This window comes from Halichoeres trimaculatus, unplaced genomic scaffold (genome assembly GCF_033239565.1).
Source record: "Halichoeres trimaculatus isolate MK-OKI-2021-1 unplaced genomic scaffold, fHalTri1.1 fHalTri1_scaffold_13, whole genome shotgun sequence".
Taxonomy (NCBI): domain Eukaryota; kingdom Metazoa; phylum Chordata; class Actinopteri; order Labriformes; family Labridae; genus Halichoeres; species Halichoeres trimaculatus.
This window is the reverse complement of record NW_027437191.1, coordinates 8,831,137-8,858,358: the sequence shown is the minus strand read 5'-3', so window position 1 is coordinate 8,858,358 and position 27,222 is coordinate 8,831,137. Positions and strand designations below refer to the sequence as shown.

At 41.4% G+C, this 27,222-nt stretch overlaps 1 protein-coding gene across 14 annotated transcripts in view; it reads right to left on the bottom strand.

The window, feature by feature from the left end:
• Nucleotides 1-804: 804 nt before the first annotated feature.
• The window catches only part of nrxn3b (neurexin 3b), a 436,915-nt gene continuing 410,497 nt past the window's right edge, over nt 805-27,222 (bottom strand). For 6 of the 14 annotated variants that reach the window (XM_074684947.1, XM_074684944.1, XM_074684946.1 and 3 more), the window contains 2 exons: nt 20,671-20,749; nt 807-8,705 (listed from right to left, as the gene is read on the bottom strand). In XM_074684947.1, the coding sequence (XP_074541048.1) occupies nt 7,717-8,705; nt 20,671-20,749 (1,068 nt within the window). In that variant the 3' untranslated portion in view covers nt 807-7,716. Of the gene's footprint in view, nt 8,706-11,137; nt 11,710-20,670; nt 20,750-27,222 lie in introns of all 14 variants that reach the window. The other 8 variants (XR_012599431.1, XR_012599430.1, XM_074684951.1 and 5 more) reach the window with 5 other exon arrangements.

Genomic DNA, 27,222 nt, shown 5'->3' with positions numbered 1-27,222 from the left:
TTTTCCTAAGTTAATATTCTGTTTTTAGAAGACTGTGAGGTTGTCTGATGAAGCACTTAAGATTTCTGAGCTTTTTTCCCTCTAAACATTGCCGCTGTAATACAGACAGCTGTGGCATGTGACATGAGGTTTCGTTGATATATTTTTTTGGAAGACAAACAGACAGGTCAGTGATTTTGACTGAAGAACAGAGGGTGACAGTTCAGACTCAGAGCCTGAACCACAACCAGAAAAACAAAAACTTTTGAGGCAGTTTCTCGGTCTACAGCTTTATCAACCCAAGGTAAGATTCCTAAATCATTTAACGCTGTTTAAAGATATTTATCATCGTTACTCACTTACTACGCGCTGGACAGCCCAGTTCCCCGACCGCAGAAGCAGCATTTAGCTCCATTCATTCTGAGGAGTTCACGTTTTTTTTTTAACACTAAATTCAACCTGTTAGAAGCATCAAAATGTACGGTTGTTCTGTGGACAGCTGTCAAAAACAACACTCCACAATAGAGGTAACCTCTGTCAAGTTTCGACCGTTACAGCGCAGCCGGTGTTTCGGCGTTAATAGCGACCATGCTAACTGGTGACTTTCAGCCGACGGCAGCCATGATTAACGGTCGAGAGTCACCAGTTAACAGAGTCACACTTTTCACCGATACACCAGCGATGTCCGCGTGTGTGTAATTAAATGTGCCGTCTTTATCCAACCTCAGTTAACCAGGTTTGACTGCAAACAAGCAAAAATAACTGCTGATACTCAAAATACAGATTTGACTTTGTTTATTTCATGAAAAAGTTGGTTTGGGGCTGAAGTTCTGACCAAACATGGACTCAATATGGACAGTAAATAATGAGTGAACCCATACATTATTATTAACAGAAACAGATTTTATGACCCAAGTAAAATTAGGGAATATTATGAAATGATGTTTACGTCCTGGTCAGTCACAGTCTGATAAGTGTCCACGGATAATTCAGTCATGAGCATCGAGTGAGAGTTGTGTTTCCTCACTGGGTACATGCTGTTTCTCTGCTAAAAACCTCTGTCCACCTGATATCTGTCCACTTGCTGATCTCTTCTGTCCACTCACTGCTATTTCACAAACCTGGGAGCATTTTACCGTCCGACAAAGTGATGACATTAAGTTTAAAAATGTGTTTGTTGGTGGTTAACTCCTCCACATCGGTTGACAATCCATTACACTCTGCAGTGCTTCTGCACCCAAGTTGCGCGCGCATCCGCCGTTGTTGATTAACAAATAATCCCTCTATAGCAAACCAGCACAACACCTGTTTCCCCTTTTTGATCAGCGGAAACACCTGCTGACGTGACAGTGGTCAGTCCGTCTGGATGCACCGGAGCAGGTTGGCTATTTATGCCTAAACTCTGTCAAAGCTCGGCAAAACTCATATTTTTCGTTAGCACATATTTTATTGATAAAGAAAATTATAGAGTGTATTGGTATTAATGCTATGAGACTATGAAGCTTGTTAAACTGTAAAAATCTGTAATTTAGCGACACTAGTGTTTAAGCCGCAGGGTTCAAAGCGTGTGAAAAATGTTGCGTCTCATAGTCCACAAAGTACGGCTTCAGTTTGCTTCAAAATGTTTATTCTGATGTCACTGCTTTTGTTAAAAATGGTTGTATCACATTTTAGGTTTTGAAGTTTGACCATAGACACTTACCCATAGCGATGTTACGCTTTGTCCAAAACAGGGTAGCCGTCATCATGCACACTATGCGTATCAAACTTTAAATAGTATAGAGTTTGATGAAGTTGAAACACACTGGCATAAAATCAGGCTGATCATAAGTGATACTGAAATATTTGCAGCCAAAGCACACATTTCACAAGTTAAAACCTGATGTGGATGAAATCTGAGTTCTCTTTCATGTCAGTATTCAAAAGATTTGACTCTCTTTCACCTCACAGCCCCTGTGAGGAGTTTTGTCAAACAGACAGAAATTAATACTGATGCATTTTTACGATGCTCAAAATCAAAGATCATCAGCAAAAACAAACTGAAACCACCGTGAAGTGGCACAACAAGCTGTCAGTGTTCATGGGGATGGCTGAATCTGAAGTCGAGGGATCACTGGAGTCATTATTTCAGTTTTTCACACTTTTCATAAATATTACACACAAATCCAAGAGCGCTGGAGACTATTTTTGTTGCTATACTTGTTTTGGCTCAACTTTCAAGTGATATTCTGCACTTTGTTGACTTCATGTTCCACTGAATCACCAAGAAGTAACTCTACCTCACTTTCGTTCTCAATTCTTCACTCTTGACTGTATTTTTTTTAAAAGATTTCTATCCCTGTGGACGTAACCAGAAGAAGTAAGAGTCTGCCTCTCCCTCAATCCAACCGTCTCAACCAATCACCAGAAAACTGTCCACAAACCGCTCCAGTTCTGCTCGAGGTTGGTGCCTGTTGAAAAAAGAAAGTTTTCTCCTGTCAGTGTTGCAACATGTTGCTGAGTGCTTGCTCACAGTGGACTCAAAGTAGGTCTCACAAAGTAACAAAACAAAGACATGTCAGACCTGAATGTTTCAGAAGAGTCCTGAGATCACATTTCTTCTGCTGTTGGAGGGGTAGGGTTAACGAGCTGGTTGAATAGATGATTGATTCAGAAATTAGTGAAGTGATGATGTCCTGCTGACTTTTAACCTCAGCACGTGTTGAAATGTAAAACTGTAAGTGGTGCATTGGCTTTGACACTGAAATTGATTGGGAGACAGTCAGAGATGCAACAAAACACCGATCAATTTAACTCATTTAGGCGACATCCAAGGACGGCTATGAATTAATTTATTCAGAGAAATTTCATTTCAACCAAAATGACAAATTGGGTTTGTTTATGTTTTAACGTATCTTTTTTTTCAATGCTATGGAAACGAACTTTGCTTTTACTGATTTTGTCTGTAGATATTATTAGAAGATCAAACATAATACTCACTCTTGTGGATGTTCCTGTCTGAACAGCAGTAAGCATAATGCTATGGTTGATACCAGCTTTAAGGATAAGGCCATCTCCACTCGTAGCCGGGTATCTGAGTAACCGTATACACCACTATACGTTCAGGCTTGTCATCCATATAAAATAGCAGTTTTATGCCACTAAAAACAATGTTTTCTGAAAACTGAAAAAAAACCCAAAGTAAAGACTTCTGGAAAACTCTAGTTACATGGTTTTGTGTAGATGTTGGTAAAATGAATTTTTGATTCTCAAACGTCACAGTTGAATGATAGGGGCTCACTCTGATTGGATGGCACAGGTTTTACATCAGGAAAACACTGACAAATATGGGTTTGGTGTGCTTCTAGCCTAAGCAGCAACCTCCGGTCTGAGAATATGAGACAATGTGGAAGTGCTAAAATCTGCTGTTTCTCGAGTGTTCGCTTGAGGCTGGCTCCAGAAGTAGCGGAAGTCACATACACACCAAGCCACAAAAAGCTGTTTTCAAAGCAGAAATTAACATATTTACAGCCTGGTTCAAAAAAACATCTCATGTCTGAGTCACTAATTTTTCTACCTGCACCCACTGTACGGGGGGGGGATTTATTTTCTAACTCGGCCATTCAGAGAATAGTAAGATCCTGAGCTCCCCCAATAATAGGCACAACGAGGGTCACGTGACCGACAGGTGCCCTATGGCTGTAGGTGAAGCCCTTGCCACTACAAACATGGCCTCTATAGCTGATGTGCTTCATTTTCCGTTTCAGAAACAGACGGGTGACGTCGGGGAGACGGTCTATGTTCTAGCCGCACTTATCCATGGACTTACCAGCTGTGTGTGAAGAATTATTTTTAAAAAACGATTGTGGGGGGATTTTCGTTAATGAAAATACCCAGCTACATGTGTACAAGGCCTAACACTAACTCTAATCTGGATTTAACCATGCATTATCCTCCAGTGCTGATATTTATGAAAGCCAACACAGTCGAGGCGGCTCTGTCTAACATGAGTCTGGTTCTGTCCAAGGTTTCTGCCTGTTAAAGGGAAGTTTTTACTTGCCATTGTAACTTGCTAAATGCTGCAAAGATGTTGGGTTTTTGCTAATAACATTTTATTAACATTTACGGGTCAAGACCGGTGAATGTTTTTGTAAAGTGTCTTGAGATTACGTTTGTTATGATTTGGCACTGATTGACTGAATGATTGATTCATTGATTGCTTGCTTCATTGAAAAACCCGCAGTTTTTTCATTGCCCACTTGAGGCTGGCTCCAAAAGTCAAAGAAATCCTGGAGGAGTTTATAATAAATGTTAATGTACACTGCAGAAGTAAATGCTGACAGTCTACAGGAAACAAAAACCTTACCTTTTTCTTTATCTAAGATTTATTAGAGGGGTTGATTTTTTTTTTCAAAACTGGAACATTTTTTAAGTTATTTTTTGGACTTTAATGCCACTAATTAGACAGTAGAGAGGACAGTGGATAAAGCAGGAAACCGGGCAAGAGTGGGGAGTGACATGTAGGAAAGAGGTCACAGGCTGGATTTGAACCCAGGCCACCTGTGCAAGGGCAGACCTCATAGAGCGTGACCATAACCACTTGGCCATCTGCGCTCCAAAACTTGACTGTTTTGGTTTTATTTATGATTAAAGTGGTGCATAATTTGGGGACATGGATAATTAAACTGACAGGTGGACGTGTTGAGGCTATGAGGCCTCAGTTCCACTTCTTTGCTGGTTACCTGAGTGCTCGAAGTTTGAGTGGTAATTTATTGGAGTCTTCATTTTTAAAATGCTGGTTTAAACTTTTTGGGCTTCTTGAGACACCAATAAGCAAGGTTACCATCATGTTATTCAGACTCTGGGCTTTGCTATGTAGGCTCATGAGGACCTGCAGTGATCATTCTCATACTAGTGGCCTGTTCCTGTTGGATTTATAGAGCAGTGTGCTGCAGGCAGATGTGGAGCTGATCAGATGGTTCTCGCTCAGATTCCTGCTGTTTCCTCACACATTAACATTTTATTGTGTTGACTCATACAGAACAAACTTCCTCACTTCTTTTTTTTTTTTTTTTGGAGGGGAAAATGATTATTGAAATGTGGGTCTGCTTCAGACTGTAAGAAAAAGGTCCCCCAGTGGCAGAAATCCCTGCTGGTCTCCTTGTTCCCCTTGCTCGTGGCAGGATGAATGAGTTAATATGTAGTCATTGAGCGAGCTGGATATACTCACACACGCTGCTCTGATATCCTACATCAATGGGCTATTGCAAGTTAATGACCGGCTCTGTGAAGGCCCATTTGCGCGAAATATGGACGGTGTAAAAAGGGGCTGGGAGAGCAGGTGCTGCTGCCATTGAGTAGCTCATAACCCGGCCATATGGTGGAGGAGAATCTCATTTGGCTGTGCACTTGCACAAAGGCCTGACTTTAGAGAAACCCACAGCTATTTCTCTGCTGTTGTGACGACTCTGGACCCTCTAATAACCGTTTTCTCCACCCGCTTCCTTTCTCTGCATCGATGAACAGTGTATGAATTTGCATAATCATCTATAGGTAAATGATAGTGTTGGGCTGCACCACTTGGGACTCCATCTGAATGGAAATGATAGCACTTCTTAGTATAAAAAGCAAATCAGTGAAGTGATAGCAAACGGATGAGAAACTGTGGTTTGGGTGAGTAGTCTTCAGCGTAGATGTTACCCGTCTCCATCTCCTCCTCCTCGCTTTTTTCTTCTTCCACCTTTAAACCACTGAAATGATGAGTGATTAACAGCTGACCCCGCAGTCTGACATCCAAAAGAAAGTTTGGGAACAACATTTTTTTATTTCTGGGAATTGTTTGGAGTCAAAGGAGCAGAAGACAATAATAATTAACTGGTTTGAAAAAAGCCAAATACCAACACAAAAAATCAAAGTGAACATACACACTGACTGATTCTGCATGAAAAATGAATGAGAACAAAGAACTTCAGCAATAAATAATGACATTAAAAAAATAAAATAAATAAACAACATATTGCCGGAGGAGAATGTCATAAAAATGAGACATGAAATCAGCAACACAATAACAAAAAAAGCAGAGACGAGTTGAGCAGACAAGAACATTGACGTCAGATTAAAAAAACAGAAAAGAAAAGAAAGTAAGAAAAAGAAAAACACCTGTTAGTCAGTAAGGTGCTAGCAACTGATCTCCAAATCCATCATAATCTGTATTTATTCTCTGGCTCTGTTTTTTTAAATCTCCCATAAAAAAATAAATGACATGATGAAAGTAATTTCAGATTACGGAGGAGTCCCTAATACAAGATCAGAGGGAGGTGTTTTCTATTCGACTGACAGCTTCCCGTGGTCAAATACTCATGCGACTGAAGATAAACACCACCCTGACGGACTAGACGTCTAATCTAAAGACATTTGCTCCTCACCTAAACAAACGATTCTGCTCACATCATCATTTTTTATCTCCAGGCAGTCTCAGCCAAACAATAACAATGATGTTTGGATGTCATGTTGCTACAGCAGGAAAAATCAAATGATGTGTCTGTACAAGAAGAGGGTTTAACAAAATCAACAGAAACTGGAGTTTTTCTGTACAATATCGACCTGCAAAGCACAACGGCTATGATGTAGTAAAATATGTAAACATATTTGCTGTTTTGACACAGTCATAGAATCACACTTCATCACACTGGAGTGACTTTGAGCCTGGATGGGTTTTTTTTTTTTCCTTCCTTTTTTTAAGATCGAGACAATTTAACTGCCAGACACAAATTATGATAATGTTGTTGTTTTTTTTCCCACAGCATCTTATAAAAAGTAATAAAAACAGGACAGGAAATGATATGAAACAAAAGAAAACTGCTGTCAGAGATTTGAAATTCATAGAAATGACAATGGATTGTGCATTTTGCCTGGTGGAACCACTTTTACACGCTTGAAAAAACCATCTTGAATTTGGATGCCATGCATAGCAGTCCAATTGTTATCCAGAGACGTGGGAGAGGGGGGAGAGATATGAAGATACATGACTGTATCGCATCCTGCTGAGCGCTCTCTAAGCACTGTCTGGTCAACCCTGACTGGACATCATCCTTTAAAAAAAACAACCTAGTTCAATAAATAAATCAATAAATTACTCACGAAATGAATACATAAAAAACAAACTAAATAGAAATAAAGACAGCTAAAAGTACACGTATACTTTAGCTCACATTGCGTCCATGAAAGCTACATTTAATGAAACCATTTGAAATGTGAACTCATGTTTTGACTTCCAACTTTCCCTGACAATCATAGTTTCTTGAGGTCCCTCACTTACACAGATGCCAGCACCACGTCACATACACCTCACATGCATGCTCAGAATGGCCGAAATGACAGTGAGCGTATTTTACAGGGTTACAATGGACAAGGTTGTCAGAACTCCAAGGATCACACACCTCATGACAGTCACTTTGGGGTCGTGTGGATGTTCGAGTGATGTTATTCACACTGCCAAAAGTCTCCAGCAGGGACTCCTGAAAAAGATCCACGCTGAGTCCCGCTGAAGTCCTACTGCATTGTCTCTTCATAATGCTTACAATAGTAAGTGTGCTGCCTTAAGCCAAAGTTCTTTAGTAAGTGTTTCAGGACTCAAAAGAGTTCTCAGGAGATTTATCCTTTTTAAATCACAGTTGCCAATATGGTACTGTCATCAAATGTTTATAACTTTGTTCCAAACAGTTTTTTCTATGTGTTGGGAAATGATTGGAATTCTTTCTATACATAATATTCCTTGTCCTTGTCTTTCGGTCTCTTGCTACTAGCGCTGCTTTTGGCGCTGCCGCTGGGTGTTTTATCTTTCACCACAGCGCCGTTGGTTTGCGCCGAGTTGCTGATGTAGTTGCGCGTCTCGTCCACCTGGTAGGAACCCTCGTCCCTGTTCCTGTACTTGTACATGGCGTAGAGGAGGATGAGGATGCAGAGGGCTGCGGCTGACACGATGCCCACCACCATGCCCGTGGTACTGCTGGATTCCCGGATCACCTCTGAGGCCCCCGGGGGAACCCGCCGCACCACGCCGGGCACGGTGGGCAGGGCGGCGGGCACCGTGCGCAGCATGGGCGAGGTGATGAAGGGACCCCGCGGCTTGGTGCCGTCCGTATCGAAGGACGTGGGCAGAGGCAGCAGGACTATGTCCGGCTGCGGGGGTTTTACCTCGCGGTTGTTCATTTTCCCGGCGGGCAGCTTGGGTGGCGTGTCCGAGGGGACTGCCGCCAGTGGCGTGCCCCGGGGGTCGGGCAGAGGCGAGGTGGGTGTAGTCCTACCTGCCTCGGAGGCTTTGCTAGGCCTCAAGTCCTTGGCCTCCCACTTGGGCGCGAGAGCTTTGTAGCCGCCTTCATAGGCCGATGTGGTCAAGATCTTATCTGTTACCAGGGAGAAGGTGGTGTAAAAATCTTCATCGTCAGTCGGGGGCAGGCTAGAATCGAAAGCTTCGCCAGAGCCAAACCCCGAAATCACCATGCCATCATCATCATCATCATCATCACCATCATCACCACCATCACCATCATCACAATCATCGCTGCCTCGGTCCGACAAGCAAGGTACCCCCGCCTCAGTGGCCATGGCCAAGGACTCTTTGGTGGTCTCAATAATGGTGAGGACGGGACGGAGGGTGGGGGGGAGGGGGATGAAGGGAGAACGGGTGGATACAGAAGGGATGTCTATGGGGTCCTCGACTAGCACGGGGATGACTAGCTCCCCTCCTGAAAGCAAAAGAGAAAAAAAGCACAATCAGAGGGTCGAACGTCTCAAAGGTCGGAGCAAGAAGCAGCCAAACACCAAAAGAACCCATAACCAAAGAACGTATAAAGCAAAGCTCAACGAAGGAGAGAAATCAACTGAAAACAAAGAAACAAAGAAAGAAAGAACGGAAAATACTGTACCAGTGCAAAAACAAGGAAACTCAGAACCAAACAAGACCCAAACTGAAAGAAAACAACAGCCATTAAGAAAGGTTACGTTGCATCAAAAGGCTTTGAGGGATGCACAGGGCGAGCCGCGTTACTCTGACTCTACATATGAACTCCTGAATCTTCTGTTTAGATCAACGTTTGTGTTATCAGGACTACACTTAGACTGACTAATCTGCTCTGTGCTGCAGATGGATTCCTAGTTTATCACTGCTGGATACAAAAACTTGTAAATGTAAGACCAAACTGTGGTCCTATGCTAGCTCTGGTACTGCTGCTTATTTCTCTTACAAGACTCGTCCAGGCTTTTAAGAGGTTTGTTCTTGGTATGAATCTTTTTTTCCATCTGTTTTTAAAAACTGAGCGACAAAAGATGTGCTCTGTGGATAGAAAGACGCAAAGGGTATTAGCGCTTTGCTTGCAATTCTTGCTGAAGCCAGTTGGCCTGAAAGCCAGCTAACTCAGTCTGAAATGAGGAACAGTTCATAAGATGTGCCGTGCAGCGAGCCAGAGAAGTACTTTGTTTCCCTGTTGACTGACACACATGAACACAGACTAACAGCTCCTGAATTTTGTAGCTGAAAGTAAAAGGAAAAAGGTAAGGGCAGTGATTTGAGACTAAGGGTGTATTCACACCTGTGGCTTCATTTGCTTTGTTCTGATTTAGGGGCAAAAGTGTTACCATCGTAGTGGTTGTCACTTGGTTCGTTTGTGTTCACAAGGCAAAAAAGTCTCCTGCAGTCCAGAGTTGTAAACAAATGCCACATGCGATCAGTTTTTTCTCTCATTGGTCAGAAATCATACCCGGAAGGCGGGAAGTTTACCTATTTTCGTTCATTCATTAATGTTCTTACCCGCCATGGAGCATCAACAACGTGCGTGGCTAGTTTGCATTATAGCTGTTATGTGGCTCATTTTTTTAGCTTTGACGCGGCACTGCTCAAGGGGCGTCGGAAGCCCCTTGAGCTTCAATAACGCATTGTATTTCCTTGCTGTTCCACGTGAGCCCACGACTCATTTTTGTCCGTTCTTCAAGCTTCTCTACTTCTTCTTCTGCCCTTGTTGAGTCCTCTACTCCTTCTTCTTCTACTGTTTTGAGAGTGCAGTTGTCAACCGGGCTCATTACTGCCCCCATCATTACAGTGTGAGCCACTGTTATGAGTCAGCTGTGCGGGTTGCTGGGGCGTTTGTGTTCTCACTGCAGAGGAACCGCTACGGGCTTCAATGGAAGTGAGCCGAGACCGCCTATTTTTGGTGATCTGGACCCGCTTGTTTTGTCCTGCATCAAGCGCGATTGCTGTGTTCACGTATGCCCAAACGAACCAGACTTTCTGGGGGGCTGCCCACTGTTTAGGAACAACTGCCCCAGACGATCCAGGTGTGAATACACCCTAAATCTAAACTTCAAACCTCTTAAAAAGCCTGATTCATACTTTAGATCTATTAAAGAGTCACTGTGATCTACAGAAAGAAAACTGTGACAGCAAAAAGTCACCTCTCACTAGTTACTGAAAAGTAAAAGGAACTTCTTTGGGCTCCCCTTTAACCCTAGCCTCTTGCCTTTTGACCCCTACAGCCACCACAATGGCACAAAGTCACCGGGCAGTTCAATGATACCTGAATGTTTGCTGACTTGCACTTTCTGGTCGGGAGAATCTGACAGCTCTTTTTCTAATTTTTAAAAATTTCTCCAGTGTCAGACTGACGGCTCTTGGTGCTTAAAACATCACTTCCACATGCATTAATTAGAATTAATCAGTTTCTAAGCACCTGATAGCTTTAAGAGTTAAACCTGCAGTTTGTGGACTACAAATGGTCTGAAACATTCAGATTTTCATTGAAGCTGCTTATCCTCTTGCCAAAGTGGCTTGTTTGTACATTGCAAAGGCTCACAAACAGGGCACTATAAAGAGATGCAAACCTTTTGGAACAATAAAGAAAAGAAGACAACAGAAATAACGAAAGAAAGAAAGAAAAAAACAACCAAATAATAATAATAATAAAGGCATTGCAAAAAGAGTCCAGAGTTAGAGCAAACATTGTAAATAAAAAAAACATTCACAAAGTAAAGACACAGATAGAGCTATCCAGAGAGGGATTAGTAACAGGTAAGTAGAAAAAACAGGTCAAAACAAAGTCAGCTCGGAAAATCATAAAAGCCTACAGAAAAAGAAAATAATAACGTTTCAAAGGAAGAAAGCATACCATCAGTTTTGTCAACTTACATCAACAAATTGCCCGCATGATTTTGGCAGGAAGAAAAAAAAATTTACAAAAGAAAGTTGTGTAAGAATGCCTTTGGACAAGTTAGGTTAGTTTCTTTTTTTAAGCAGTTTCTGATTAAGTAGTGTATATTTCTCTTTTTTTAGACAGGATGGTACAGGGAGGCAACAACACATACATCCACACATCATGACATGAAAATAATCTTCACCATTCTGTTCAGGATATCTTTTTTTTCATCTTTTAAACGTGGTTTTATATAAAAAGAAAACTGTTTATTTATAGTTCTTGCTTTGATAGATAAGTCTCTCCATAAATATCTACAGCCGGATTAGATGACTCTTCGTTTTTTTTTTTTTTTTGGCTCGACTTTAGCTTTGTCGGTAGTAATGAACAAATGGATGACTGTACATATCTTAGAGTCTTAAAGGGTCGGGGAGGAGGGGTGTGAGACGGGGTGGGACCTATGAACATACTAGGAAGGAAATGACATAGATGGGGGTGAACGTGTACATCAGTTGCCATGTCCATGTAAAGGCGGCACGAAGCGGTCGGGCGGCATTAGAGCTTTTGGCTGTAAGGAAGGGATGGGGATATACAAACAATGAGCATATACATGCCCATCTACAAAAGAGAACAGCACTCTCAACACTGACAGTTTTACAAACCCTAAGCTGCAACTTCTTTGCCATGCAGAGAAATTAATCGACTCATTCGTTGATCTAATCCAAATTTCAATCAGAGAAAATCTATCAGATATAACAGGAAGATATTAGAGATCAGCATAGAAACAGTTTGGAACAGTTTTCACATAAAGGGTCTACTTTGGAGGAGGCTTCACTTTTTTCTCTATGAGGCCGTGAGTCACAGGAAGTTTTACAAGTTTCCAAACCCAATCCGTCAAATAGTCTGACCTTAACCAGATTAAGAAGTCATAGAGAAAAGAGGAAGTGTCATTCTAATTAGGGTAGAAAAAATCATTTCAACATTTGCAATAGTGATTCTTATCAAATTATCAGATAGTTAAAATTTGAACATTTTCAGAAAAGAAACAGATATAGACATATATGTGTTTTGACATATATGTACAAAAAAAAAGAGACAGAAATAAAACAGATTGGCAAGCAAGAAAGAAAGGCGATAAATTTATCACACTATCAAAGATGGACAACCAGAAAGCACACACTGAGGCAGACAAAGAGAGGGGGGACAGTTTATAGGCAAAGTGTCACCACCTTCGTTTAACTAATAATAAAAGCTTTATTATTAGTTACTTCAGTACATTTCTCTTGTTAGTATTTTAAAACACAGGACAGGGCGTGCAGTCTGGATGTACGTCAGAGAGAGAAAGAGAGGTCAATCAGGTCAACATGGTTTTATTTTGGATTTTAGTTCCACTATAGTACGCTGGGTTAATGCATGCTTAAGTAAGTTGCATTTAGGGAGAGTAATATACAATGACATATACAGCAAGCCATGGGACAGAGAGGGGAGGGGCTTAAAGAGGGGGTGGGTCAGAGGTCAGTAAAAGGTAACTGCCATCAAGGGCTGTGGGATATTTTCTCTCCAGGCAAAGAAACCATTCATCAAAGGGAGCAGGTGCATTATGGGTGATGTATAACCAACATTATGTGGCGTTTAGGCCCACAGCATTCTCTAATTAATCAAGAGGGGAAGCAGAGTGATAATTAATGAGCTGCTTTAGTATTAAACGTTCAGATGCTTTGTGTTATGTGCATAACCAACAGCCTTCGTTTGACAGATAAACACCGTGTGTGTGTGTGAGAGAGAGAGAGAGAGTGTGTGTGTGTGTGTGTGTGTGGAGGGGGGAGTTCCACAAGAGCGCACATGAGGGTGAGTTTAGTCGTGACTCTGGAGATTTAAAGGAGAAGTGAGAGCTACATTTGTCTTCACATATCAGGTTTGGGTATCCCAAATGTCATTACTTAAGCAGAATTGGGTCTATGAGTAGGAGTTCTCACACTGTGCTGACTGTGTGTTATCAAATCGGACGTCTTAGATGTGGATTTTGAACCAAGCTGCAGAGAACGCACAAATGTCTGAAAGGCGACTGTATGTCTGCGATAATCCACTGCTCATGTTGCATTACGAGTTTAATATTCTAATAACGACTCTGTAATTCCTCTTCCTGTTAACAAACAAAGCGGGTGCAGAGCGAGTGATTTCATCTCAGCTTTTATTTACTCGTTCCTGCCCTTGTTTGTCTTGGCCTTGTTTGCATCCTTTCACTCCATTCTTGGCTAACAGCTCTCCGCAACTGTTAGCTTAGCGCTAAATCAACAAAACACTTGGATGAGAGGGGAGCCGCCGCAGCAGCTAAGGGGTCTCCGGTAAAGTCAGTGCAGAGGACCTTGATGTTTTGGTAAACACTTTAATCCTGTGTAAGCTCTTGCACAAGCGTTGCACATCTTGCTGCATTTCTGAGGCACACAAACAGCATGCTTTCTAATGGGTTTGCTTAACCAGACTGCGTTTGTTTTCCGCACTTGTAAAGATGGTGGAGGGTTTTATTCTAAGCCTCTGCCTGCCTGACAAATAATTTTAGTCTCTGCTAAACGTAAAGAAGAGTGTTGGTTTTTCTGTCTTTTTTAGCAACAGGAGTCAAAACTTCAGATTCACAAGTGTCTGCGTCAGCGCTGACTAGGTCGCCTTTGAATCGCTGAGAAAAACACAGGAACTAGAGGGGAAACAAAAATTAAAAGTGATTTTGCTTCCCATCATTCAAAGAAAAAGACTTTCTGTTGCATGCTGTGCTTTCGAAGAGGAATTAAGTAAATGTAGCTCCTCTAAATGGCTGATTGACTGACTAGCTCAGCAGCTTGGAGGCTACAGATGCAGAAATCTCCGAGCAGCACTTTCTCTTCTCTGCACTCCATTTCCTCTCTTTTCTCCCTCCCGGCCTGATCCCCGTGTCCATCCAGCGTTTGCTGAGGCTTCCGAATGGAGATGAATCCCAACGGTGTGTCGGGGATTTGACGACGCTACGCCATAAAAGAGGAAATCTGGTACACCAGCACCAACCAAGGATGAACTGAGTCAATGGGATTTCGTTGCAGCAAATTGTGGGTGAGTCAGTGGTTTGGGGGCCTGAAATCCCATTGTTGCTTTGCACATTGTTCACAGAGACCTGCCGTAGCAGATTCATTCAACTTTAGCCACTACAGGTAGGGAGCTGATTACCGGAGAGCCAGCAAAACATAGGGTCCTAGTGAGGACGTGCTCAAAGGGACATGCTGGGGATTATATTGGTGCCAGGTTGAATAGCTGAACTTTCTGGAAACATGTTCTGTAAAATGCTGAGTACTTTGCCCAGCTATTAAATCATCTTATCTGGCTTGTGCAGACCCCTGCCAGGCGAGGTCTAATTTCTCTCTGATGGACATTTCATCGCCGCCCTAAAAGTTGGACGGTGTCCTGTTTAAAACTCAAGAAGAGAAGAGAGGTCTGCCCTGCCAGGATGCAGGAGCTTCCTCCGGCTGAAGGAGCTGTCTGCCCGGGGTGTCCTGAAGCCACGGCGCATGGCAGATAGCTCTTAATCCGTCATCATGAGGCTGGGCGCAGTCTGGCGTATTAAATTGGCATCTCCAGCAGGCGTGGCGACTCGCCCCTGTCAGCCGGTCGATTTGCTGTACAGCCATTAGGCTGCACCTCTGCACTCAGCGGACATGTGTCAGCTGAATAACCTTTAAACTGATCTGAGGCCTGTGTTGAAGTGACAGCCAGCCCGATGGGGCTTGACGGAAGTCATAGCGGACGCCACGAGAAAACGCAGTGATCCATTTCTATCATACTTCATTCTGCACCCTACACGTGTTGGAGCTCTTCACACAGAGCAATGAAGAAGTCACACAGCATCATAGCCGTGCTTCTTGTCCACAGACTCTCCAGTTTCCCCAGCATGGCTCGTGAGAGGAAGAGACATCTATAAATGTTACATCTGTTTGCTCTGTGCTTCACTTCATCAAAGGCTGAAAGGGTAATGGTGCATGCTGGACCATTTATGGCCCATTTATTAAACACACAATCATTTTTACGATCTATTTGACTGGCACTTAGAGGGCAACACTTAGCCTGTTTGCAGAGATTTGTGGGAGGCCGACATGTCTGCAAAAATGAGAGAGCTGGTCATTTATTTGAGCAGATTGATACAACCTACCTGTTTATGCCCTGTAGCAAGAAAAAGTTGAACACTTTTGGGAAAGTGCAGGAAGGCACATTTGGTGCAGTGCAAAAAAAAGGTTGAATTACCTCTGAAGTCTTACAAGGTGAAACAACAAATCTGTCAGTGAAGTGTTGCTCATACATCCAGCAGATGCAGGGCAATGTTAGCATTCACTGTTTTCACCTGATGAACCTACGTTTTCTCCTTTTTGCTCTCTTTGGGTCTCAACCAGCTCCTGAGGGAAATACTGAGACTCGGTTTTTGTTATTAAGGTGGGACGGTGCCAGCGAACTGTAACCGTTCTGGCCCAAAACAAAGCTGAAAGGGGCAAAAATGGAGCCATACAGCTGAGGGAAGATAAACTCTTGAGTTGACCCGTCATTATTAGTTAACATTTGTTGTGTTTAGGTGCTATATAACAAAGACTGATCGATTTTTACAGAATACACGCAGATGCTTCCCGCAGGCAGATGTATTAACATTTTTACTTCTGGGAAGCTAAAAAAACAGATGTTGTATTTAAACTAGTGCAACTTGTGTTCAGGATTTCACACTAAGTTTCTAACTCCTTGGCTTTTCAAAAGCAGAAATGCTTGAAGTTATTCTGATTGACAGCAACAAAGCTGTTACAAAGCGAGAGCTGCAACCGCTGGCAGGTTGGTGTAATGTTGTGTGTGAAATTTTGAAAATGGAACATTATTGTTCTTTTTGAGACTCGAGTGACACATTTGATAAAAGCTGGAGAGGATGGATTGAGTTTCTCAACCTGAGATTTGTTTTGTATTGCAACTCATGTTTTCTAGTGCTAAACACTTTTTTGGTTTAATCTAGGGATGTTCGATACCACTTTTTATGCAGATTGATACCACTGCCAGGACTCCTTCTTGAGTATTCACAGATACCGAGTACTGATACTACTAGTACTTTTGATACATAAAATTTCAATTAACAGTGACAGATCATTTTGATCAAAGACAGTGCAGTCACTCTGCCATTAAGTCAAAATAAAACACAAACAACTCTCTCTGAGTTTAGAACTTTTTCGATCAATATAAAAATAAATATATTAAAAGTGCACAATAAAACTAACAACTGGCAGAGTTTAAGTATTTTTGGAAGTAAACCAAAGTGCAAGATAACTGTTAACTCTTCCTGGTTCATTCATATTATCTGAACAGGTCCTGACGAACATTTGCAGTGGTGTTGAAAGGCAGCAATTAGCAGCATCTAGTGGCGAGGAGGACTTACTTGACATAAGACATTTTTGCCTAAAGTATCTGCTGCTAGTATCTGCAGCCTTTACGAGTACCGATATCTTGAAAAAAGGCTGGTATCTGCCTGACACCGATACCTGGTATCGGTATCAGGCCATACCTAGTTTAATCTATTTTTTTTCCCTTTTTCTTCTTTTTACTGCAAAATCTTTGTAAAAGTTGACTTTTAAAGAAAATAAAATTTGTAAACTTTAGAAAAAATGTCTTTAAGCGTGAAGAAGACAGTTGCAGTTTGAGAAAGTTGTCTGCTTGTCAAACTTTATGTTCAATCTCTGCCATAAAAACAGACGATGCTAAAGGTTAGCATTTCTGTGGGTCATTTTAAGACGCCATTACCTGTGAACAACAATATCATGAAGTTAAAATGACTTGTTGTGTTTATATTTAGGCCTCACTGACGCAGAAAGGCTGCAGCAGAGTGGCTTTATTGTGGCAGACACATCAATTTGCTACTTCAGAAAAAAAAAAAAAATCAGTTACCTAATATCATCAATAACGGCTGTGTTTCAACAGGCACTGGTGACACCAACCTTCAGTCAAATAAGAATCTTTTCAGTCTTGTCGTCCAAATGTTTGCAGCTCATGGTTTATGGACTCATTTAACTGATCTGATTTGAAATCCAACTGGAAATAATTCATTTTTCTCTGGTCTGGCGACTCCTTTCTCTTATAGGATTTAAGAAACTTCAAAGCACTGTCTGCTCAAACCAAATACTCTGATTATCTCTTGAATTGATCAAAATCATTTGCATCAATGACCAAAACATAATCACACATTAATCACAAAATTACACGGTAATAACAAGCTGCAACACTTTTAATCAGTTAATCACTGTGAAATTAAATGATAAATTGACTTATTTGCTTCTCTCTGATTGGAGCACTGCTTTTTTTGGTGGTGGTTTTTATACGGCAGATTTAACCTGTTGCTGAACTCCTGCATGAAGTCATTTTTCGGTTTCACTGTGAACTATGAGGAATCTCACGTCACGCTCCTTATGTGCTCTCTTGTGGAACTCAGGTGGGACAGGAGGGAAGAGGTAAGGTTTAACAGTTTTATTAAACACACAGACAACACGAGCACGAGACGAGCACGCACAGCAGACGAGACAGGCTGCTTGGCAGACGCGGACAGAGCACTGACACGGACAGCAGGCACAAGCACCAACACGAGACGCCTCAGAGGGAGGGGCTGCTGCGGCAGGAACAGCGGCGGCACAGGACCACCGCTGTAGCCCCAAGCCCAAACACACACACACACACACACACACACACACACACACACACTGACATGTAGTAGAAGCCAGCTGGGGGTTAGCCTGAGACTCATGGGTGGAGAAGAAGCAGCACACAAAATGGATGCCAATCATATTCATGCAGAAGCGAGGGGAGAGTTTGAGGGGAGGGGGGTTACTGGTTAGTCTAAAGAGCTGCGGTACAGTCCAGTACAGTGTGCATGCCACAAATGCCTTCTACTTGGAGCAACAGATAGAATAGAAAAACAGATATACTTTGTGGCAATAAAAGTCTTTTTATGCCATCTGCATTCAAACAGACATGTATATGCAGAAAGGCGAAAAGAAAGAAGGTGGGTGAGTCGGGGGATGGATGGGGAAGGGGTCGGGGGGTTAACACTCGGAAGGGAAACAGGGAGTCATTCTTTCACACACAACTTTCTTGAGACAGAATGGGGTTGCCTGCACAAGGCCAAAAAAAGGATGATGGCAAGAAAAGATTTTGTTGCCGTTCATTTCCCTATGTTGTATCGAAAAATGGGGGGAGGATGTTTCTTTAGAAGCCTTATGGCACAAATAATAAAACACAAACTTGATGAGGAGGAGGAGAACTTTGAAATTTTCCAACCACCAAAAGTTCATGCGGCACAAGATGAGGCAAAAACGGGAGGAGTGGCTCTATCCTTGCTTGGAGGATGGACGACGGATGATGAGGAGGACACCAAAGGAAATAAAAACAAACCGAAAGAAAAAAGCCCTCAACCACAACAAACCAAGAAAAGTTAAAAAAAAAAAAAAAAAAATCACCCCACTCAAACCCGCCCACTGCACCCCCCCAAAAGGAAACCAAAAATCAACCCAGCAGCTGGGTCCAAATCGATACAGAGGAGAGATGTGCATATGTGCATCACAAAAAATAAAACAAAGAGAATGCAACAGAAAAGAAACCAACACCATGTCATGCAACTGTTCATACGACAGGAAGCGGGGGCAGGAATGAGGGTATGAATTTCTGTGTCAACATGGTGAAATGTACGGTATGTATGAGTGTGTATGACTACATATGTTGCCACTATATGAGGGGAGGGTACCATGTACAGTAAAAACTTCTCACACTACTTGTTTTGCTTTTACACTTTGAGAACACTTGGGTTTGAGGCTTTAAAAGGAGCTGAAAATAAATAAAAAAATAAAACATATGAGCTGTGAAAATTTGCCCATTCAACTCCAATTATCTCTGACTTCAAGAAAGCGACTTATAGATAAAGACCCTAAACACTGTGCGGAGGTATGCAGAAAATGGCTTTCTATTCACATCAAAAAGCCATAAGCTGGAGGACATAAATGTGGTCATAATTTAAACGAAACAAACGCTAATACAGTGAGATAAGGCTTCAAAGCAAATGAGCTCTTTTTACAGATTGGAGGAAATGGTAAAATGACTTGGAGAGTATCTACCTAAATACACAGAGAGAGCTAATTTCCCAGAGAAAAGTGTAGACGCTTGATTATCTGTTTCTTTCTATGAGCGCTGATAACAAAGGGCAATGCATTGTTTCAATTTAGGCTTATTATTAACAGTGAAAAGTGGACATATGCTCGCTGCTAAGCCTAGCCATATTTAGCCAGATTAACGCGGCATCAATTAGCCCGCGATGATGCTGCGCTGAAGGACAGTGAAGCCATTAAAATAGCCTGAGCTGTTAATGATTTCCAGAGCGCCTAAGGGGAAATGCCTCTCACATACTAAGCTAGTTTCAGTCGAGCTCACTCTCCTGGCTTCCTCCAAAGCGCTCAGATGTTTGCCAACTGCTCCTGGGCACGACTTGACTGACAGCTGCATGTTCAGAAGTCATCCAAACCCAAGTTGCCTCAAAATAACCACTCCTTTAAAAAATCTACGGTTTTATTTCCAGCTCTGGCTTTTCTTTCAAACTCCATTCTCTCTGTGTCTTATCACTTTGATATTATCACAAAGTGATACGTGTATGTGAGTCTGTGAATGTGTGTGTGTGTGTGTGTGTGTGTGTGTACGTGTAAAGGGAGGAGGGAAGAGAGACGATGCGCACAGAAATTCGAGGATATCTGTTCTCTATTAGAATGTTTCAGGTAAGGCAAGCCTCCGACGAAGGAAACAGAGGTACAAACAAGAGAAGAAGAAGAAGGGAGGAAGAGGCTCTGTTGCAGTTAGTCTGCTACATATCACAGTATCTATGCTGAAAGCATCTTTGTTCTCGAAAGAATCTCAAAATGTATCCTCTGTCAAGAGAGACGCACACACACGCACAGCAAGAGGAAATCAACCATGTACAGGACAGATACATTTTGAAGCATCAGTGCGGGCGACATGGGGCTTGATACTAATTTCGTACTTTGTTGAGTAAAGTTTTGCTCTCGACTGAATGCTGAGAGAACAAAATTAGTATCAACGCTTCGTCATGTCTGCAGCCAGTGGCCCCATAGCTAAGTGTAACTTGTTTTTTAATGAAAGGTGAGAGCTTTCACTACAGCAGCTGACTTGAAGATGTTGGCGTTTACTTTTTTAACAGTTAAAGTTCAGACTCTTACTTCCTGCAGAGGGCATGCTAAGGATGTAGAGACGTGATTCTTACTGCTTTCATCCATCTCCAAAGAGTTTCTTAAACTTTAGATATACTCAACCCCTCACTCTAAGTTTGTATTTCTCACAGAGGCTACTTTTCGGAGGGCGTTTTTGAAGTTACACTTGAAGCTCCCATGGGACATGATGCTAAGAGGAGAGGCTCCTCGGTAGCAAATCAAAGAAAAGAGAAGGAGAAATAGACCAGGTTCAGAGCAAGCACAACTCGACACACCCATCCCACCTGCATGTCCGGAGTCGCACTCTTCCAGGTCCTCGTCGTCGCTGGAGCACTCGGCCGACGAAACAATGTCATCAGTGGTCTGTGGAGAAAGAGACACACACACAGAGGAGAATGAAGAGAGGCCTCCGGCAGCAGAGTGAGTCCTCAGCTAAACTGCCCCACAGCCGAGCCATTCAAGGATATCTCGGCGCACACAGACCTCTCCGCCTGTCCTTCGGCTTCCATATATCACTTGGAGTCAATCATATTTCACAGTGTTTATCATTCTTCACTTTATGTGCTTTCCACCTCCGCAGATAATTGTTTTCCTTCACCCTCCGCACTCTGCCTCCCATTATTTATCGCCCCTCTCCTCCTCTGTCGTCCACAATCAATGGCCCCACCAAGCCCTCACAGATCAACACTGTCCCGGCTTCTGATTTGTGCGAAAGGGTGCAGAGGGAGGGAGGGATGGTGCGGCGGACTTTGGAGCTTACACCTCGGACCTGGGATGGATTATCTGCACCTTCCAGTTCCCACAATTCTGATTTATCAACTCCCCCCCACTCCGCCCCTTCCTTTTTTCGGGTCGACCCATGGAGGACAGAAGAGGGGGGGTGTGTGTTGTATTTCAGCGGCGGTGCGCTGGGCAGCCGGCGTTTATTAGAATGAATCAGCGGGGCGATAAAATAAACCCTGTCACCGAGCAGGGTTATGAAATCAGAGTGCTGATTGAGTTTTCCAGTCCTGGCCGAGGGTGTGGGGCTCTAAATATCATTGAGTTTGACAGACTAATGAAACGCGCCCCCATGCTTGCGCTGCTGCTTTCAACAGGCGAGAGCTGGAGAAAGCTGTCTACCTCCTCCGTATGCATACACATGAATGCTGATGTTCAACATGTACTTCTACCAAAGCTCACAGAGGAAAACTCCATTTTTCAAAGCTTTCTCTAATGTGTGGTGTGATTATGCAGGAGGGTCTGTGCTGTTTTCAGTGTCGGTACATTTGATAATGTGTTAATGCCTGTTTGTGCTGGCGTGCATAATGCAACACATTATGTACTGTACTCCAGCACGAGGAGGCAAAAAGCAAGCAGGAGGGGGAGCCTCTAAACTAAATTGCTGTAAAATATGGCCCCTTGGTAAACATGACTATTTATTGAAGCCACATTACGGGCGTAAAAGTCTTGGTTATTGCTGAAAGAGGGTTATTGCTTGTTATTATGATGGCGGGCAGATGTGGGAGGCAGGGACACAGTCAGCGAGATGAAAAAGCAGAGCCACTTCAAAGTCTGTTCCAGCAATTTCAGCCCCAGACCATCACACCATAACCCTGCATCAACTGAAAACACTGCCTCTCCCTCGTCTGTTCATGCTGCATTTCTCTGCAGACGATTCCAACAGCAGCTCAGCACTGAGCAAATATTTTCTCTGCCTCACTTGCAGCGGCTTAGCCCAGTCGTACACACCAATCTATATGTTCCAAGGACACAATTCAGCTGAATAGATGCTCTTTTAGCGTAATTATTGAAAGCCTGACATTCTTTAAATGACACAAATATTTGGAGCAGCAGAGATTAATCCACTAACAAAGCACATGCATCCTTGTGTTGCAACCTTAAGCCTCTTCTCAGGATGCACTTTAGTACATAAATTTCACATGTCGTCCTCATGGATATATTACTCTGCTTTAGCCCTGACAAGGAGTCCAAACTAAACTGGAGTGAAACTTTTCACTCTGAACACACTACAAAAAACTGAAATCTTATCAAGCGTTTTTGTCTTATTTCACTAAAAAATGTCTTTTTAGACTCAATATGAGCCACATTCACCTGACCAGTCCAGAAAAGTGTCTTATTTCAACTTTTTAAAGACAAACATGAGGTATGAATTGCTTGTAACAAGTAAAAAAACTACCAGCGGGGTAGGAAAAATGTGCTTGTCAGGATTAAATTAATGTCTTAATAGAAGTACATTTTTCTTGTATTATAAGACAAAAACACTTGGTAAGATTTCCTTTTTTTGCAGTACACTTTTACAAGAGAAACTCAAGGATTGGTTTCCTTAGTTTGACAAATTAGCTGCCATAATGCAATGCTGCTGTGCTGTCCCTGCTGATCTACAAGGGTCAGAAGTGCACAATAGAAGAGTTAAGAGAGGAATGATCCTGATTCAGATCAATAACTGAAACATTTTTTCTTTATCCACCATGGATATATTTAATTTTTTAAATCTCAAAGAGAAGTGACACAAACAGGAGCATGTGTGTTTGTAGTAAAAAGGGCTTTGACCATGATCCCTAACTGTGTCTGTGGTGACATTTGATCTGAACAGTCAGTCAGTACAATGCGTCAGAAAAAAAAAAAAAAAAATTGCAAAAATGAAAAAAAAAATGCAGTGAGGCATGTTGGAGCTTGGTTTGTAAAAACAACCCAGAATGTAAAACAAAAAAAAAGTAATAAAACCTGAAAAGAAAGTAACTGAAAAAATGTAACAAGTTTTTATATTTTGGGCAAAAAGTTATGAACTCACTGGCTGCCATTTACGTCTATAGACGTCAATTATGTTTTTTAACGGTTGGAGACGAGCTTGTCTGTCAGTATCAGGCTTGTAAACCACTGTAGGCGATAGCAGTGCTCTCTTTGGATGAGAAATTGGCATAGATGTGAGAAGAAGATGTGAGACGATGGAGACATGCTGAGATGTTGCAAGTCAGAATAGTTTGAGCAACTCTCACACCCATACAGAGAACACGTCGCAGAGAAAGAGTGTCGTAATCGAGAGAATGTAGATCATCAAGGATGGAGCTTCTGAGATGAGAGAAATCTAGAAAAGTGCATTTTTTCTTTTCTTTTCTTTTTTTTTTTTTTTTTTTTTTTTTTTTTATAACTAAGAACAGTAAGAGAGACATGAAAAAAGGAGGGTCCACTATTCTTAGGTAGTTTTGGTGTTTACATAATCAAAGAACCCAATCTTCTCTGGGTCTTGAAAGATTATTTAAGATGCTCTGAAAATGGCCGGCAGCCAATGAATTAACTTTTGGGCTCAGCATCTTGTTACATTTGGGGTTTTATTACATTTTCTTAGATCACATTTTGGGCTCAGAAGTTTTGTTTCAGTATGGGATGACTGTTACATTTCAGGTTTTGTTACATTTCTTTTCATGAAATTCCAGGTCACTGTTACATATTGGGCTCTAACAAATAGGGTCGGGAGAAAAACATCGATATACAATATGATATATGTTTTTTTGTTTGTTTTTTTTTAGAATTCAAATTCTTCATTTCAGTTTTCATCTATACAACTGGATTGGGGAAAAAAAAAGTTGCCACTTTTCTCCAGCAGAGGGTGAAATGTTTCTCTCTGACTCATATATTGTGCATTTTATGGTAAAACACAGCTCCTGATATAGTCTGTGGACATTATCACTGTAGATATTACAATTTTACTTTTTCACATGATCTGGTGTTGAAAAAATAAAATGGACAATCCCCAAAATCGTAAATTTTGAAAAATTGCAATCTGAATGAAATCTGCACCCCAAAAATAGTGATAGAATCAAATCGCAAAAAAAGTATATTATCCCAGCCCTTCTAACACGGTTATTGAGAACTTTTTTTCCCTTAGCTACAAAGTAAATAACATAAGTGCCATTCAACCAACTTAACCTGTGAGAGGAATACGCTGCTTAAAGTTTAGGGAGTTAAAGACACACAGTTAGGGAAATTTGATGTGTTTGAGTGTCTGTCAGTCAAACTCCAACATTTTGTCTCATCTCATCTTTTTACCAAAAACAAAATAGATTGGGAAAAAAAGGGTCTTTGAAAACTGCGTGCTTTAGCAAACAACACATCAATAAAAAGAGTGCGCAAACAAACAAGTAACTGTGTTATCTTCAGGAATATGAGGCTTTAATTCTCATGTACAGGAAGAACCAGGCTCTGTTATCAGAGTATGAAATATGAAATCTGATATTTCAGGATTTAAACTGCAAAACATAGATTCAGTGAATGAACGTCCTTGTTGAAGTCGACAGGCAGGTAAAAGAAAAGGTTATTATTGCAAGCAGTGCCATTTCACAGTTAATAGAAGTTCAACAAGAACCCCCTGTGCTAATAAAACGATGAAAGAAGCCTGGTCACACTTTTGTGGATTAAATACATGTTACATTTAGACTCAGTGGTGCTACAGGAACAAAAGTGTTTCTAAGTGATGTCAGGAAGTGTTTCTCACTTTATTTGTGAAACTCTTTTTCTGAATGACATGGATATGTACATGTAAGTGTGTGAGTATGTAAAGGCAGCATCAACAGACAGAGACACCAAAAAACATCTTGTTCCATCTTTCAAGAGCTCTGTAATGAATATGCAACTCCTCTCATTCCTTATGCATAAAGAAAATAAAATCAGTTTAATAAAGCATGAAAAACTGTAATGAGATATAACTAACACGTCTTCCCATGTCAAACCAGTCTGTAGAAATGAGGCTCTCTTTGAGCAGATATTCCCTCTGTGGTGCGGGGTTAAGAGGGAAACCTGAGAAAACGGCTCTAATCATCGGACCATTGGTGTTTCTTCATTTACAGCACTGACTGTATTAATGCAGTGATTTACGGGATGAGAGCAGATATTAATTAAATCAGACCAAACATGACATTTAGCTTTAACTGTTAATGAGCCTTTTTAAGATTATGGGCGTCACAGCTCAGCACAGTTTTATCTCCTATAAAAAAAAGGAAGAATATTGATTTCTGACCTTTCTTTTCAGTCTGTGTTACTCCTACAGCGCTTTCAAATGAGCTCAGGAACCTCTTTATCATGTTCTCAGAGTGCTCCTTTGAAGAGCTTTGTAAAATGAACTAACTTAATGCTAATTGTTTAAAAGTGGATTAAGTGTATGCCTCTGCAGATTAGGAGATATTCTGCGTCCAGCAAATGTCCCTCATGTGAACAGTGATTAATAATTAAACTACAGGGATTATATTAATCCTTTGATATTTTCTCAACCTCACAAACGCTCTACAGCAGAGCTCCCATTGAACTGAAAAAGGAAATTGGAAATTAGCACAGTGAGGATGTTAATGAAGGATTTAAAGTTCAGAGAAATCTAAAAAGATGTTAATTCATTTCGTCTGTCTTCCGAAAGGCCTGAAAAAACATGAAATAAAAGTGCTGCTGATCTTGAATTTAGAAAGTGGTGTGAGAGATGTGGCCTCCAGAAATGAAGCCAAATGTGGAAATGCTACAAGCAGAGAGTCCACTTGAAGCTGGCTGCAGAAACCTCTTGAACCAGCTGTTCCAAAATAAGGATGTTTACAGCAGAGATAGACGTGTTCACAGCCTGGTTTAAAAACGGGAGATTTTAGTCCAAACAACTCGTTTTTTCTAGCCTGTCATATTTTTTTTAAAGTAACTCATCTGCTTTAAAACAAGTATCACAGTTATTAGTTTTGCATAAATGGTCGCCTCATCTCTCCCTCTGTGTCTCCTACTGGGTCAGTTCAAAATTTTGGATGAGTCAGCATTTTTATTACACATTTAGTGTGCTGACTTCATTTTTGAGCCTTCGATAAAGGAGGACTGTAGGACTGTGCAGCCTGCTCAGTGTCTGCTCCCTGCTCAGGCAGTCTCATCTACTTTGAGACCAGCAACAGAATCAGCAGCCTTTTCCACTTCATCCTCTACTCCATCCTCCTCCTCTTTTTTTTTCTCTTCCTCATTGTCATCATCTTCCTCATGACATCCACTGATGGGCTTAAAACTCAGCTTTGAATGGGTGACATTTCAGTGACAACTTTCGTGTTTTCATACCTCGCTTGTGCAACTTCTAAAAATGCTTTATCAACCTTTAAGTCTCGCTACAATGACTGAAATTTTTACTGGTAACTGACTGAAGTTAAATACCTACAAGTTAAATATTTGTGGCACAATTTCTTAAAAAAAACAAAAACAAAACTTTGGGGGTTAATTTCTGCCTTCGTTTGATGGTTAAACAGAAAAAAAGACAGGACATGCAGTGGAGGGGCGTAGTGGGAACCAAATCAAGGCTCTGATAAGGTTTTAGAATTTCCAAAAAGTTACTTGTAAATATCAGTCTGTCTAATTATTTCAGACACAAGTTCAACACTGCAAAAAACTGAAATCTTATCAAGTGTTTTTGTCTTTTTTTAAAGTAAAAATTGTCTTATTATACTCGATATGAGCCACTTTCAACTTATCAATCCAGAAAAATGTCTTGTTTCAAGTTATCAGAGTACAAAAATGAGGTTTGAATCGCTTGTAACCAGTAAAAAAATCTGCCAATGGAACAAGAAAAAATTGCTTGAAAATTTCCTTGAGACTAGAACAATGTCTTAATACAAGTAACTTTTCTCTTGTTCCATTGGCAGAATTTTTTACTGGTTACGAGCAATTCAGACCTCATTTTTGTCCTTAAATAACTTCAAACAAGACATTTTTCTGGATTGGTCATGTGAATTTGGCTCATATTGAGTCTTAAAAGGAATTTTCTACTGAAAATGAGACAAAAACACTTGATAAGATTTCAGTTTTTGCAGTGAACCAGTCCCCACACT